General features: G+C 29.8%; 1 protein-coding gene across 2 annotated transcripts; it reads right to left on the bottom strand.

Moving 5' to 3' along the window:
- Positions 1–273: 273 nt before the first annotated feature.
- LOC107015031 lies at positions 274–8,748 on the bottom strand. Of its 2 annotated transcripts, none has more exons than XM_015215194.2 (7): positions 8,594–8,748; positions 7,635–8,506; positions 3,953–4,008; positions 3,637–3,867; positions 1,597–1,888; positions 978–1,177; positions 274–628 (listed from the first exon to the last, which is right to left on the bottom strand). In XM_015215194.2, exons 1-7 carry the CDS (start codon positions 8,661–8,663, stop codon positions 475–477), a joined length of 1,875 nt encoding a protein of 624 aa, XP_015070680.1. In that variant the 5' UTR covers positions 8,664–8,748; the 3' UTR covers positions 274–474. The 2 variants fall into 2 exon arrangements, with proteins under 2 accessions (XP_015070680.1, XP_015070673.1); XM_015215187.2 differs by having other exon boundaries at positions 8,573–8,747.
- Positions 8,749–14,621: the final 5,873 nt, after the last annotated feature.

Below are 14,621 nucleotides of genomic sequence, written 5' to 3'. Positions count from 1 at the left end.
TACAACAAAATCGATCTAACCATTCTATATCACATATGACAATGGATACGAACTTTCATTCCATCCAAAGGTCGATTTACATTTTATCGATTTTTGGTGCTAAAAGGATCCACATTCAAAGGTCTATTTAATTCCGTTCTCTTTTGAGATTAATTTTTGACATATTTTTAGTAGTGAAATCATGTACTCTATTTTAGTCATGCTCAACTTGAAGCGCTTGGACTCTAGGGTCTATCTCAAAACCTCTAATTGTTACGGGTAATGCACCGTATATAGAAAAAAAGAGCACATACCAAACCTGCAATTCATTAACAAGCTCTTGCTATACACATTTTTAACTAGCCTACAGTTTAGACAATCAATCAACAATGCCCTATTTTTTGTGAGCGATTGATACTAAAACAATGAAGAGGGGTATAAGAAAAATAAAATGAAGAGTGCTCCCCTATATATAGTAGCTGCAAACAATTTTGGTCAAGCATTTGGAGACCAATCAAAACTAGAATAAACAACATTAACAGGTCCACAATCACCCATAAGATGTGTCAAAAGACCTGCTTTAGTTGCATCTAAGTAACCTGTAATCCACTTCAGTATTTCCTTTTCCTGTCCAAAATCAGTATTATACCTGCAAAGTGAATATGTTGGATACATTAGGAATGGTAGCAGGGCGAGTATACCGACTCTTGAACTAGTTTGCCAAGAAACAACAACACATCTGATAGGATCCCATAAGAGGGGTTCGGGGGTAGGATGTATGCAGACCCTAGATCCTACCTTTATGGCGTAGAGAAGTTGTTTCGTCAAGCATAAAACCAAATTTATAAGGTGATTTCATTCTCAGGGTTCGATTTGGAGGCCCTCTAGTAAATGATGAAGGAGTTTATGCCACCAAGTACGAGAATTCATATTTAAAGGAGCATATCTTTTTTCTTAAATCTTAGGGATGAAAAATAATACATTTAAAAGAAATTTACCACTTGATCATTCGATTGAGGTAGACAGTTCTCTTGGACAAATCAACTTGCATTGCATCATCCCTCAGGAAATACTCTCTTGCAGCATATCTTAGTTCAGACTCGACATTTTGAGGTGTGAAAAATCTTACTGCTGGACTTGATCTTGTTGCATTGCACAGTCCAAAATGGATTAACGGATTAACTTTCTGAAATGCCATCTGCACACGGGAAGTATAACATTTAAGATTTTACCATGGGATCCCGAGGAAGAGTGAAACAGTATGAAGTTCCTAAACATCAGTATTTTAGTTTAAAGTGAAATACTGCAGAACAGGTTTTATCTCACTAATCTTCAACTTTCACATATTTTTCTTTTCCTAGTGAAAGTTCATGTCCCAAAATAACGAACTCTGACAGCTTTCTTTTATTTTAACTAAAGTATAATTCAAAATGCCTACTTAAATTGACATAAGGCTGTAACTTGAGCAGCTAAATTTAAAGCATTCAAATTGACTCCATGGTGTCTATCAAAACCTCGAGTGACTGAAACAGCATACATGTTTGGTATAAAAAGTATTCAATTAAACAGTTGCAACAGTAGCTAAATTAATATAAGATACAGGGGAGACGTATTTACCTCCAGACGCCTGTCTCCACTAGGAAAGGGTCTCATCAGAGTAAAAGGAGCTCTTCGGTTGCTTCTAAGTATGCCATCTTTAAGCCCTGATAGGGAATAGGAATAACCACCAACCATGTACTGGAACTCGGAGAAAAACGCTCTCCTATCGATCATGCCCCCAGGATGACCAATCCTGATCACGGCATGAATGGCCATAGCATTATACAAATTCAGAAAGAAGGCTAGCTTCTCGTCTGCTGAAAGATTTAGGAGGTTCACCCTGTGGAGATCCTGAATCAGATTTGTATATCTGCATTTATGAGATAACACAGAAAGATTAGATATCAATTACCATACAAACCCGCTGCCTTAGATAAAGGTCTTGGTTAGTATTTAATTAAGGAAATGGACTGTGAAACCTACTAAAGAAAAGAGATGGATTAGCTTTTTCTTTCTGGTCAAATGCATAGAGATGTATTAGGTTCCTGTATGTCAAAAGATATTCTGCTACTACACATAGGAAGTTTATTGTGAATGAATTAAGAGTTTGATAACAGCATGATGCAAACCTGACTAATTAGGTTAAATCGGAGGTACAAACTTACTTATAACAACATTTGAGAAGTAAAGATTAAGATATTCTAGCAGATGATTTCATCTCCTCTTACTTTGGACCAGTATGCTATTTAAGATAGGGGTGTTTCTGGTATCGTTCTTCTAATACAAGTTCATATCTTTGGGATGGTTGTGAATATGCACTGGAATTAAGTAATAAGAAGGGCCTTCATATACTTTTAAGTCCAAAGTTCTTAATTTTCAGCATTGGGCCGTAGGTTGCTTATAGATTTAATCTTTATTTGTTTAAGTAGATTAAACCTCTTTAGACTGCCAAGCTCTCTATTAAGCTGACCGGTCTTAGTACAGGCAGTTTCTGAAGTAGAAACCAGGCAGGAAAATAAGCAGCTTATGTGTGCTGACAGGTACAGTTAACAACTAACAGACATGGGAATACTTAAATGCTTTTCGTACAAACTCCTAGGGCAAGCTCTCCAGTCCTTCTATAAAGGTGGTGCACCAGGTTAAGAGAATACTTAATGCTTTGTATGGTGAGCTAGAGATGAATCACAGTGAAAAATAATCAGCTCACGTGTGCTGACAGGTATGACTAACAGCTAACAGACATGGGAATACTTAAATGCTTTTCGTACAAACTCCAAGGGCAAGCTTTCCAGTCCTTTTATAAAGGCGGTGCACCAGTTTGAGAGAATACTTAAATGCTTTGTATGGTGAGCTAGAGATGAAGCTCAGTGATTATAAGGTTTCGGTTGGGAAGCTATTAGCTTATGGAAGGATGCGTCAGAGCTGAAGATATGGTATGCTACAATTCAAGACATCTTTCAGTCAATGATATGAAGAGATACATACATACTGTGGATGAAATGAATCCTCACTATACTACCAGGAGAAAAGATTTCTGGGAGGTTGAGATTCCATCTAATTGCCCATGGTGTGGGAGGAGACTTTGTCATCCATTGCATCCTATTTGCTTGAATTATATTGCTGCAGTACTCAGATATCTTTAGTTATATGCTGCAGCTAATGTCATTTACGCGATTTTACTCATAACTGAAACCATTTCCTCCTTCAAAATAGCCTCTTAAAATTTTTCTCCGGGAATTGTATAACAATAACTATACAGAGAGGACAAAGCAAAGGATTAAACAAAAGGTCAAAAATCCTGTAGTCAACAGGAGTAACAGATGTCCTATTCAATTAAAGGATTACATGAAGGAGAAAAAAAATATTTGGCAAGCTACCTGAAAGTTATTTCTAGGATTATGAAGCAAGGAAAGAAAAGACTAGCAAATGAAAAGATTCATCTGCAACATGTTTGCTGACAGAGAAGAGAAACCAAAATAGAAAAATGAGCTGCAGCTGAAGTTACTGCAGAATTTTTTATCAAGGATATCTAAGATGGAGATTACCACTGAAAGCACAAGTCAATTAATACAAGTTACTTAACAGTTTCTGACAAAAAAAAAAGAGAAATGTAGGTACCTCCGAAATTCTTCGCTATTGCTGATGCCTATATAATCAAGATGATACCGATCATCAGAGGCGTAAGACTCAAGTAATGCAGACATTATTTTACCAAGCCTTTGACCTAACACAGCAACATCCTTGGGTTCATTGTCATTTGTGGATCCTCGAAAATTATAGCATTTGGGAACAAAAGGCTCATGTTCAAGGAATCTATAAAAGTGTTTTCCATCTTCAAATTCATTTTCTCTGGCATAAACAGTAGAGTAAATTGTCAATAGAATAAAATCTACACTGATGGGCAGCAGTCGTAAAATGCTTTTCGGGTTCTTACCCAAAGACTTGGTGAATAAAATGCCTTCTCGCCAGGTTCTTCCCAATTTCCACAGCCTGTGTTAGATATCAAATAGGTATTACTTTGAAATATAAGTCCATGCAGTATCATTGATAAAAATATTAATGATTCTTAAAAATCAATGGCTTTGCTAATAAATGAAGTCATTGCAAAACAACGGTAGTGTTGCATGGACACGTCTCAGTATCTAATGTTATAAGCTTTTAGCATTCATTTTTGCATTATGCTTCCAACTTTCCACTTTGCTATACTTATTTAAGCACTATGCTAAGAAAATAAAGTTTGAGAAATACCAAAAGATTGTGTAACCCTTTTCTTTTCTTTTTTCAACAAATTACAGGTAATGAGTAACTCATGCAGACTGGATTCAAGGCCATGCTACACAAACGCTAAAACTCCAGAATTAGTTCCGCTAACAATCAGAAATTCAGGCCAATCCAATGTATCCACAAGAAAGTTACTCTACTGAAGATCGTATATAGAGGGACAATTGACCTTGAAGCAATGGTACAATAAATGTCATGAGAAAAAATTCATTCCTTTTTAATAAATGACAGTAACTAACTTGCGCGCACCTCAACTGAAATAATATCCTGAAAGTTCCTTTATGGAGATCATGGAAGAAAGATTGTATTTGAAGCAAAAAATAAATGAGAACAAAGAAATGCCATAAGAAAAATGTCTAGTTCATTTTTACAATAACCATTGCGCGCACCTCCACTAAACCATATTTCCTTCCATGTTCATTGACCTTTGGGCTTTAGACTATACTCTTGGTCTTGGGTAATCAAAAGAATGTACATGCTACCGCCTCGCTAAAAATAATGGGAAGAACAACCTAGCATTTTTTTATCTATTAGAATTTGAGCTCCATGTTCATATGAGCTATTCTATCTTCATTGGTATAGCCATTAGGACAGACTACTTGATCCTCCAAAAAATGTTCATTCTTGAAAGTAACACATGTTTTTAAACTCTTTTGTTTTATGAAAACTAGTCATGTGTTTGGAAACAAGAGAAGAAAAAAAAAGGGAGCTTCGTCACTTTTTTCTTTTTTGGTACGTAAAAGCTTGTCGCTTTTTCATGGGAAAAAGGAAAGAAAAGGAAAGGACGAAAAACGTTATCCCTCGGACCCAGTGAATGGATTGGATTTGAAAGTATCTTAAGAGGCCTTATGTAGAATGTATTAACAAAATAATATTTACATCAGCTTTGTTTATTAATATCATCTAATGCGATACACTTTTTCATGTGGTATGAATTGAGGAGTGTATTGCTAAATACTAATATCATCGATTTTTAAATATTAGTAATGTAAAATAAATTTAATACATCCATTAGCTAAAAGATTCAATTACCCCTCAAAAGTACTTTTACGTTTTCTCAATCATAATTTTAGAGGATATTTTTGTAAAATAAATATTTTTATACAATATATTTTTTTTTTAATACATCAAACCAAACTATGCATAAGAAATATTTTATTGTATAACTAATGCAAGCATAACTAATATAACCCTAATAACACACTTTATTTAAGATTATTTTTATACATTCTACCAAATGACTAAGAGAAAAAAAACTCTTCTATTTGTTTCACGTTGATTTTCTTTTAACCCTTCTCATCATTTCCTCACCTTTGCAATTATTATAAAGAGAAAAATGAATACAAGATCCAATGTTCCTATCAAAAGATCAAATAATCCAAGGGGGTGGTTTATTTTTATGAAGAAATGAAACAGTGACTAACTTTCAGCACGTGGGAGAAAAGACCAATTCACGCATCTATCATAATGACGAGGCTAAGGCTAGTATTTAAAGTGTACAATTTCCAAATAACTTGTCAAATTGACCCAAGAAACATAATGACTTCATTAATAATTTCCAAGTTAATTGATTACACTAATTTCAAAAGCGTGTGGGACTGTGGGTAATATACTCATTATCAGCGCACGAGATTGACGGGACCGTTGGATAGAGGAGCTTTTCTGAGTTCTAAGTTAGCCCAAGATAGACGTGTGGTTCGGGTAGAAACTACTTGACTTTATTCATTTGACTGTGACCAAAGCTTGTACAATGGCCTATCTACTTTTAAAGTTTAAACCCATTTCTTGCTACTAGTACATAGTATGACTTAAAAATCACCAACAATTGTGGTAGGTAAAAGACATCTTTGATTTGGCCTCGAAAATGAAATCGTTTTTAATAAAGACGGTTTTAAAGTAGGATTTCATAACATGAATTTGAACTAGTTGGGGCAAAATATACATTGAAAGGGTTCAAAATCAAATTGACTATTTGCAAAACTCCATAAGTGGAGAGTTAAAATATGGTTGTTTCTGCGCAACCTTACTTTTACTGAAAATAAGCTAAAAATGTGTCAGAAGTTTCCAATTAAAAAAAATAGGACAAGTGGATCTCCTTTATTTTATTTATTTTTGTTATTTTTAATATTAATAGAAGGAGTAAGAATATCTTTTCGTAGTTGTCCAAATTGTCTGGACAACTACTGAAGTTCTAGGCAACTATGACGGTTGTTGGACTAAAGCGTAAAAGTTGAAAATTTAGAAATATTGAGAAAAATATCTTTTAACCTAACTTATACTATTTGTCACTTCTACCTAATTTTCAAAACTTTTAGGACTCCTACCAAATTGAATAACTAAATTGTCCCATTTAAAAGACCTTCCCTTTTCGATAGACACTCGGCTTAAAATAAAGCATAACAAAATAAAAAGGATAGAATTTCAAGTAACACCAACAAATAATATAATAATCGAAGAAAAAATAATAAGTAATAATAATAAAGTGAGAGTGAGAAAATACCAATACCATTAATAACAAAAATCATACAGTAAAACTATCTACTAACTCTATACTCTAACCATTCACGTATATATTCTCCTATTAATAAGTTATCAGGAGTATACTTTTATTTATGCAGTAAATTATTCATCGGTCTCACATGTATTGGACAATATGTATGATACGGATCTTACATTTTGTAAGTAAGGAATATCTTGTCCCAAATATTTCTATGTCGAACATTGTTTGGCACCACTGCACAACTACATGCATTTAAAAGGTCAAACTATTTTCCTTTGCTTAAAATAATTGTTGTTACAAAATTATTATAATTTATGCATACGTGTTACCAAACATACAAAATTTTATATCGAAAACCAAATTATTTGTACTTAAACATAAGAAATTAGCTTAGTTGACCCTTGCACACCGTACCATCTTATTATACTTTTTGGGCTAAGTGAACAATACTTTTTAAAATATAGTACTTATAATATACTATAATTATACAATAGTATATAATAAAGTGGATATAAATTTCCATTAATACCTTTACACGTTCCATTAATACCTCAAAATCCTAAAACACTGTAGAATCTGATCAAACGTCAATTTTATAGTAAAAAAATTAGCGTTCATTTTCGTGCTTGCGTCTCCTATTAGTATTAGTAGATAATAATGCAATTTATTGTGAACGTCAGGGGCTTATAGTCTCATTTTAAATAACGAACGTTTATATTTTTATCATATATTATAATTTTATATAAAATCAAATATCTAAATTTGATTATTGTAATATTGAATTAATACTCTATAATATAATTTAGTAATAATGTGAAAGAAGCGAGATGCGTACCTTTTTTCTGCCGCAGTCCAAGTGGTGGATCAAAACCTCCACAAGCTCACCGCCGGAGAAGCAATTTTTTACTATTTTCATCCTCATGATTCTGTCCTGTATCGGAAGCTTTTGCCTCAATACTCTTACAATATCTACCATTTCGTCGTTTTGCTCCTCGTAATCGTCGTCGAAACCGTAAACCGGTGGTGCCGGTGCATCCTCCGGGCATTTTCCGGCCAACATTTCTGCAAATTTCTTCTCCAACATCCCGCTATTCCGTAGCGAGTTCAACGCCACCAATCCACCTAACAACTTCTCATTCAGAAATATCTGCGGCACATTAGCACTTCCGGTCCTCTCAATTAGTTCCTTCTCTCTTTTAGGATACACATCGACGTTAATTTCAACGTAGTTTAGGTTTTCCTTGTGCAGAAACGACCTCACAGCGGTGCAATCCCTGCAATTAGATCTCGAGAAGAAACTCACTCTTCCGGGCAGCTTCTTCACCGGAGGTTTTAAGTTCACAATCACTTTCATTCCAGAGAGATCAAACTCCGTCACCTGCTGCGATTCCGATTTAATCACCACTTTCTCATCATCAAACTGATCCCTCATCGACGACAACCGCTTCGTTATCGCCGACGATAAACTATTACTCTTCTCACGAAAGAATTTTCCTATCGCCGGCATATCAAAACTCTCCGGCATCGACTGGGACCGGTTCATTTCACCTGGAGATACAATAATTGCTACTCCGGCAGGTACCTCCGGTTGCGGCAACAAGCTATGCGGCTTAATCACACCTAATAAGTTGCTATTTTCCTTAACTGAATCATCGATAATTCCAGAAACAGCTGAATTAATATCTTCCGCTCCTCCTCCTTCATTCCCTGCGTGAATATCGGAATTCAAATTATTAACAGAATCAACGGAATTCAAATTTCCTTTTTCCTTACCGTTTTCGTCGGAAATCATACCTTCTTCTGCTTCTGCTTCTACTTCTGCTTCGTCTGTTTTGCACAAAATGATAGAATCCATTTTCTCCATTGAAGGAAGAGAGAGAAAGAGAAGAAAAAATTTAGAAATGGTGAATTCTAACAAGGCGAAAAAACGTGAAGGGGTTGAGAGAGAGGGAGATGGTATTTATAGACAAAAAATTAAATTTGAAGGAAAAAAATTGTAAAGACTTTATTAATATTGGGTTCTTTTACCATGAAGAAGTCAACAAAAATGGAAGATTATGGATATACATGATATTAAATTCATAGCTCGTTTTAGTTAAAAAGCTTTTAATTATATAATAATAATTTTTAGTTTTAAAATGAGTATTTTTTTTCCTGTTTTGTCAATTTTTACGTGGCGTGATATATCTGATTTTATAAAATCAAAGAATATTTTGATATGTTTTATCAAATCAAAAGTTGCTCGTGTGTTTAATGTTTTCGTATTTAATATTATCGTAGGTAAATGAAATGATGGTAAATACGATGTGGTAGAACGGTTGACTCTTATCATAAGTCGTGAATTTGAGGTCTAATTATACAAAAATTCACTTTATAATTTTATCATGCATGATTTAAAATATAAACTTTAGATATCGAGTGAAAATAAATTAGGTCACGAATAATAAGAAATAAAGAATCATTTAAAAATAGCATAGATTAAAAAAAGGGGGAAAAGGAAAAAAAGTATGCAAAGTGGAAATTTGTCTTCTAACATAAATATATATATAAAATAAAAAGGAAAAAACTTTAATAGCAAAGAGCTGAAAAAAATCAATAAGTAGAGTTACTAATTTGAATTAGTCTAACATTTTATTTCGTAAGGGGTTAAAATTGGAATCGCAAAATCACCAACTCAATTTTGACAATATCATAAATCAGTATTTTAAAAACGAAGAAATTTTATGTATGATTTTAATAAATATTATTTAACGAGTTTTGAATTTGAATGTTAAACATATTTAGAATGGTAAGTCAAGTATTAAGAGTATAAATATTACGAAACTAAATCCTCACACATAAATTTCAAAATATTTTATCGACATTTCGTTTCAAAACGAATGATAATAATAATAAAAAAAATCTTCTTTTTCCTCTCTCTACATTTACATGTCCAAAGTAATTAAATATGTCATTTACACCTTAAAGTAAATTTTCCCACGAAAATTTAATATTTGTAATTAAATTTCATACTACTAAGACTATTTTTATTTTCTTATTTCTAAACAACAAAAATTTTATCATTATTTCTATTTAGTGTTGTATTATAATTTATAGTTTTGAGATATATAAATATCGATTAACAATGAATATTATAAATATATTTTATATAAAAAAATTTATTAATGAGTTATTTGTTTTACTAGGTCTACCAAGGTATGTGGTAAGTGTACTAGTATATTATAATCATATTTATTAAGTATCTTATATATAAGTTGGTTGCCTAACATTATCATTATCATTATTATTAACTATTTAGGTCATCATCATTTACATTAATGTGAGCATTTGACTTGGCCGTTTGGATCAATATATTTCTTAAAATTTCCATTTTTAGACATTTAAATTTGTGGTAATGGTATTTTTGGTTCATTAGTATTCTCTTGGTCCCTTTTCAGTTGTCATGTGTGTTTCTCGAAAGTTAATGTAATTAATTTATAAAGTTAAATTAGATTATATTGATTCAATATTTTAGATATTCAAAAATGATACGAAAATCATTATAAATTTTTGCATATCGATATAATAAAAGAATACATCATAAATGTTCATATATGTTTTTATTACTTGACTCTAAAAAAGAAAATCACAACAACTAAAAAAGGACAAAGGAAGCATTTATTAAATTAAAATTTAATCCTTATGACTATATCTGATTAATCATATCTAATTTTTTAATTATTTAAGGACTCGAATAAATAAAACCTTACAAAATAGTTCATCGAGCTAGAAAAGGCTATTCATTAACTTAATTATTTTTTTAAATGAGGAGTTTTTTTCCTGATTTTTTATGCTAATCTATTGTGTAAGACTCATATAACAGATATACATAGATACACTATTTAACAAGATATTCTCTATATACTCAGAACTCAAATATATAAAAACTCTATTAAAAATAATACATTATCCGATCACAATTTTAGCTTATTTTTACCAAACTTAATATGTTTACCTCTTCAAATTTCATTTTGAAGACAAAGTACACCTTTGAAAATGAAGTCAATTTTTCTGATATATAATCACTATAAACTATATTGTATATATATATGTGACCAAAATCAAAGATATTCAAGTTACCAAGGCACTAAGGATAATGAAACCACTAAGGGCAGAGTCAACAAGTGGATTATTATTATTGTTAATTTCTTAGCCAATAAATTTATTTCTTGTTTGTTAGTATTAGACATGTTATGCTTTTTAAGATGGAGAGTCAATTTTAATTATTTATTTATTTTTGCAAATTTTTCTTGTTTGAATAAATCAATTAGGTTGAGAATTACTTGCTTAGAATACTAAGATTCTGAAATTTCTTACAAAATAATAGTTACCAATTAGATCACTTTAAAAAAATTATATATAATATTGTTCATTGATAATCTGGAATAAATACTAAACAATTTTATAGCTATATTACACTAATAAAAAAATTCATGATATAATCAGTATAATATAATTTAAATTTATTTAAAAAAAAAACATGAATATAAGCGATGAATTATAAATTCATTTGAACTCAATAATTATGATTTTGACCTTATATTTACATTAAATATTATTAAATAAATCCAAATAATAAATTTTGAATCCATAATTTATCAAAGTGAATATGACAAAACTCATGAACTCTATTGCTTATACAAATCCTAAATTTGGAACAAAAACAAAATAATTTTCTACAACCAAATTAAATTATATTGATAATAACTAAAAAAATTCATTATATGATTAGTATAAATAATATAAACTCATTAAAAACACAGACGAATATCATTGAAAATTTACAGTTACAAATTTATTTAAATTCAATAATTTGACTCTGACCTAATATATACATTAAAGATTATTAAATAAATCGAAATACTTTGATAAATTTTGAACCTCGTAATTAATCAAGTGAATATCACAAAACTCATGAACTCAAACATATATTATTTGACTCTGACCTAATATATACATCAAAGATTATTAAATAAATCGAAATATTTTAATAAATTTTGAACCCCATAATTAATCAAGTGAATATCACAAAACTCATGAACTTAAACATATATTGTTTGACTCTGACCGAATATATACATTAAAGATTATTAAATAAATTGAAATTCTTTAATAAATTTTGAACCCCATAATTAATCAAGTGAATATCACAAAACTTATGAACACAAACATTTATTGTTTGACTCTTACCTATTATATATATATTAAAGATTATTAAATAGATTGAAATACTTTAATAAATTTTAAACTCCATAATTAATCAAGTGAATATCACAAAACTCACAAATTCAAATATATATTATTTATATATATATATCCTAAATTTGTCTCCATTTTAAAAAAATATATTGTGAATTTTATAATAGTTGCTTTCTTGGACTATGTCTATATTACTTATTCTTAGATAGAAATTACGGCAAATTAAAGACAAAGTCAAAAAAATTAAAATACTAAGGCCGTCCAAGCAAAATGGTGGAACACTGGAACTTCCTTCTTAATTCTTTTAATAATAATAAATATAATGATATAACAAATTGTATCATTTTAAATTGTTATGTAATAATCATACGTTAGTAATTTAAATGATGAAAAAATAAAATAATAAAACAATAAGAATAGATAGAATAAATAAAAATATGTAAAAAAGGTAACGATGTAATCCTATTAAATTGATGCTACACAAAATATTTTTTTTTAATTATCTAACGATGAATTTAAGCATTTAATGACGCGATACAACAAATAATAAATAAACTAAATATTTATAAGTTGGAGATTATAAATTTTCCTAATAGCACTCTTGTTGTATTATTTTTTTCTCATTCTTTTTGAACCACTAATTATAATATGGAGAAATATTAATTTGATATAAAAGAGAAAGTATTAAAATAAGTTAAATTATCCTCAATCGAGTTAATATTGTTTTAAGAAATGTGTAAAATGAAACATAACAAGTAAAATGATTTTTAAAAAGTAATTATCATGAGATATTATCGTAATAATTATTTCAATTTCATAAAAAATTATTGAAGTTTGAGGTACATTATAAATCTATGAATTCGTTTTGTACTTCAATATCCTATATGGAATTGTTTGTATTTTAGTTAGGTACTTAGGTATATTGCTTTCAAATGTTATTTTTACAATGATTATTTCTCAGTCATATTTAAACGATAGTCAAATTTTAATAAATGGTTCAAAACCTAATTTTTTTACTATTATGACACACACAAAGGCCTTACTAATTTCAAATTAAGAGAATAATGCAACAATCGTGATTCTTAAGTTAATTTATTAAGTCCTTTTTAAGATATGCAACAAAATTGAAATGATGTAGAAAAAATAATATAATTATAATAACGAGCCACTATGAAAAATAAGTTAAAAAGAAAAAAATAATTATAAATATATTAATTTGCATCACCAATTTCTACCTCTTATAAAATTCTACACTTTTTCTTTTCAATTGGAAACCAAAACAATACCCAATTTAATAACGTTCTAAACATGTGTCATAAGAAAAATAATATAGACTAACATTCACTTTTCACAATATTTAATATTTTAAGTTCTTATAATCGTTAGGATTATGATGAAGCGAAGAATATCTTTTACATTTGAATTAAATTTGAATTTTAGGTGTAATTTTTATTTCTATTAGAGTGTATTTTTTTTAATATAAATGAATATCTTAAATCGATAAAATTGATAGTGGATTAATAAACCTAAGGAAATATAGAAAAGATAAATTGTACGAAAAAAGACGTAAAATATAAATTATCGCATTTGATACAAAAATACTTTCGTCGATCTTTTGGTTCTAAAATTTCCTTGACGTCAACGTATTATCCCTGAAACGCCCTTATTTTTTACAACCATATTTTAAAATGTTATTAAATGGATCATTTATTATGCGGAACAACTTTATTGGTGTGTTTTAGAATTAACCTAATCTAATTAAATCTCATCCAAACCTAGATCCACCTAAAGAATCCATAGCCACCCGCCCTAAATACCCATTAAATTAAAGAGGATAAAAACCTTGATTTCATTTAGTTAATTATTCTAAATTTGATTTGGTCTTCAAATTATTATCATTTTTACAAAAACAACTCATTTTCAACGCCCTTCAAAATTAAAATACAGCTTCACAATGATGGTAAGACAATAATCTGAATCACCGACTTTAAAATAAGTGACCGAAGAGCATTTTAGGGTTAATATGTTGATGTTAAAGGTATTTTAGAGTCAAAAAGTCAACAAAGATTGTTTTTTTTATCAAATTCGATATTTGAAGAAAATTTTAAGCTCTTTTCCGTAATTATATTGATATCTTTTGAATTGATTGTAATAAGTGGTGAGTTTTTCAACTGATGTGTATGCAATGATGTTTTATGTGGATTTAGTTGTCGATGAATACATATATAATAAATATTCTTTTAAAAAATAACTTCAAAATATATTTATCACATAGGTTGGATAATTTATGGAGAAAATCATATTTAACAAGTTAAAAAATGCAATTATATATCTAAAGAAAACAAACTTGATGCCTAAAATCATCTCATATGTTGCTAGTGTGCTCTACAAACCTATTTTTAGATGAATTCATATTAACCAAAATATAATGAAAGATATGATAGGAAGATTCGACATGATATACGAACTGAACCTATATAATATCTAATGGAATATAATATATGTGTAAATTAAGAGTTATATATATATATAAGATTCAAAACACAACAATTATTACTATTACAATCAATATAACCATAATTTT

The sequence above is a fragment of the Solanum pennellii genome, chromosome 1, assembly GCF_001406875.1.
Source record: "Solanum pennellii chromosome 1, SPENNV200".
Lineage (NCBI taxonomy): Eukaryota > Viridiplantae > Streptophyta > Magnoliopsida > Solanales > Solanaceae > Solanum > Solanum pennellii.
Note: the sequence above shows the minus strand (reverse complement) of the source record. Positions and strands in the feature narration are given on the sequence as shown.

Excerpts from the sequence above, each read along its gene's own strand:
- LOC107015031 (XM_015215187.2), bottom strand. The coding sequence starts at position 8,663 with ATGGAGAAAATGGATTCTATCATTTTGTGCAAAACAGACGAAGCAGAA. Across the intron at positions 4,009-7,634 it reads TGGACTGCGGCAGAAAAAAG|GCTGTGGAAATTGGGAAGAA; the intron begins GTACGCATCTCG and ends TATCTAACACAG. Across the intron at positions 3,868-3,952 it reads TTTATTCACCAAGTCTTTGG|AGAAAATGAATTTGAAGATG; the intron begins GTAAGAACCCGA and ends TGTTTATGCCAG.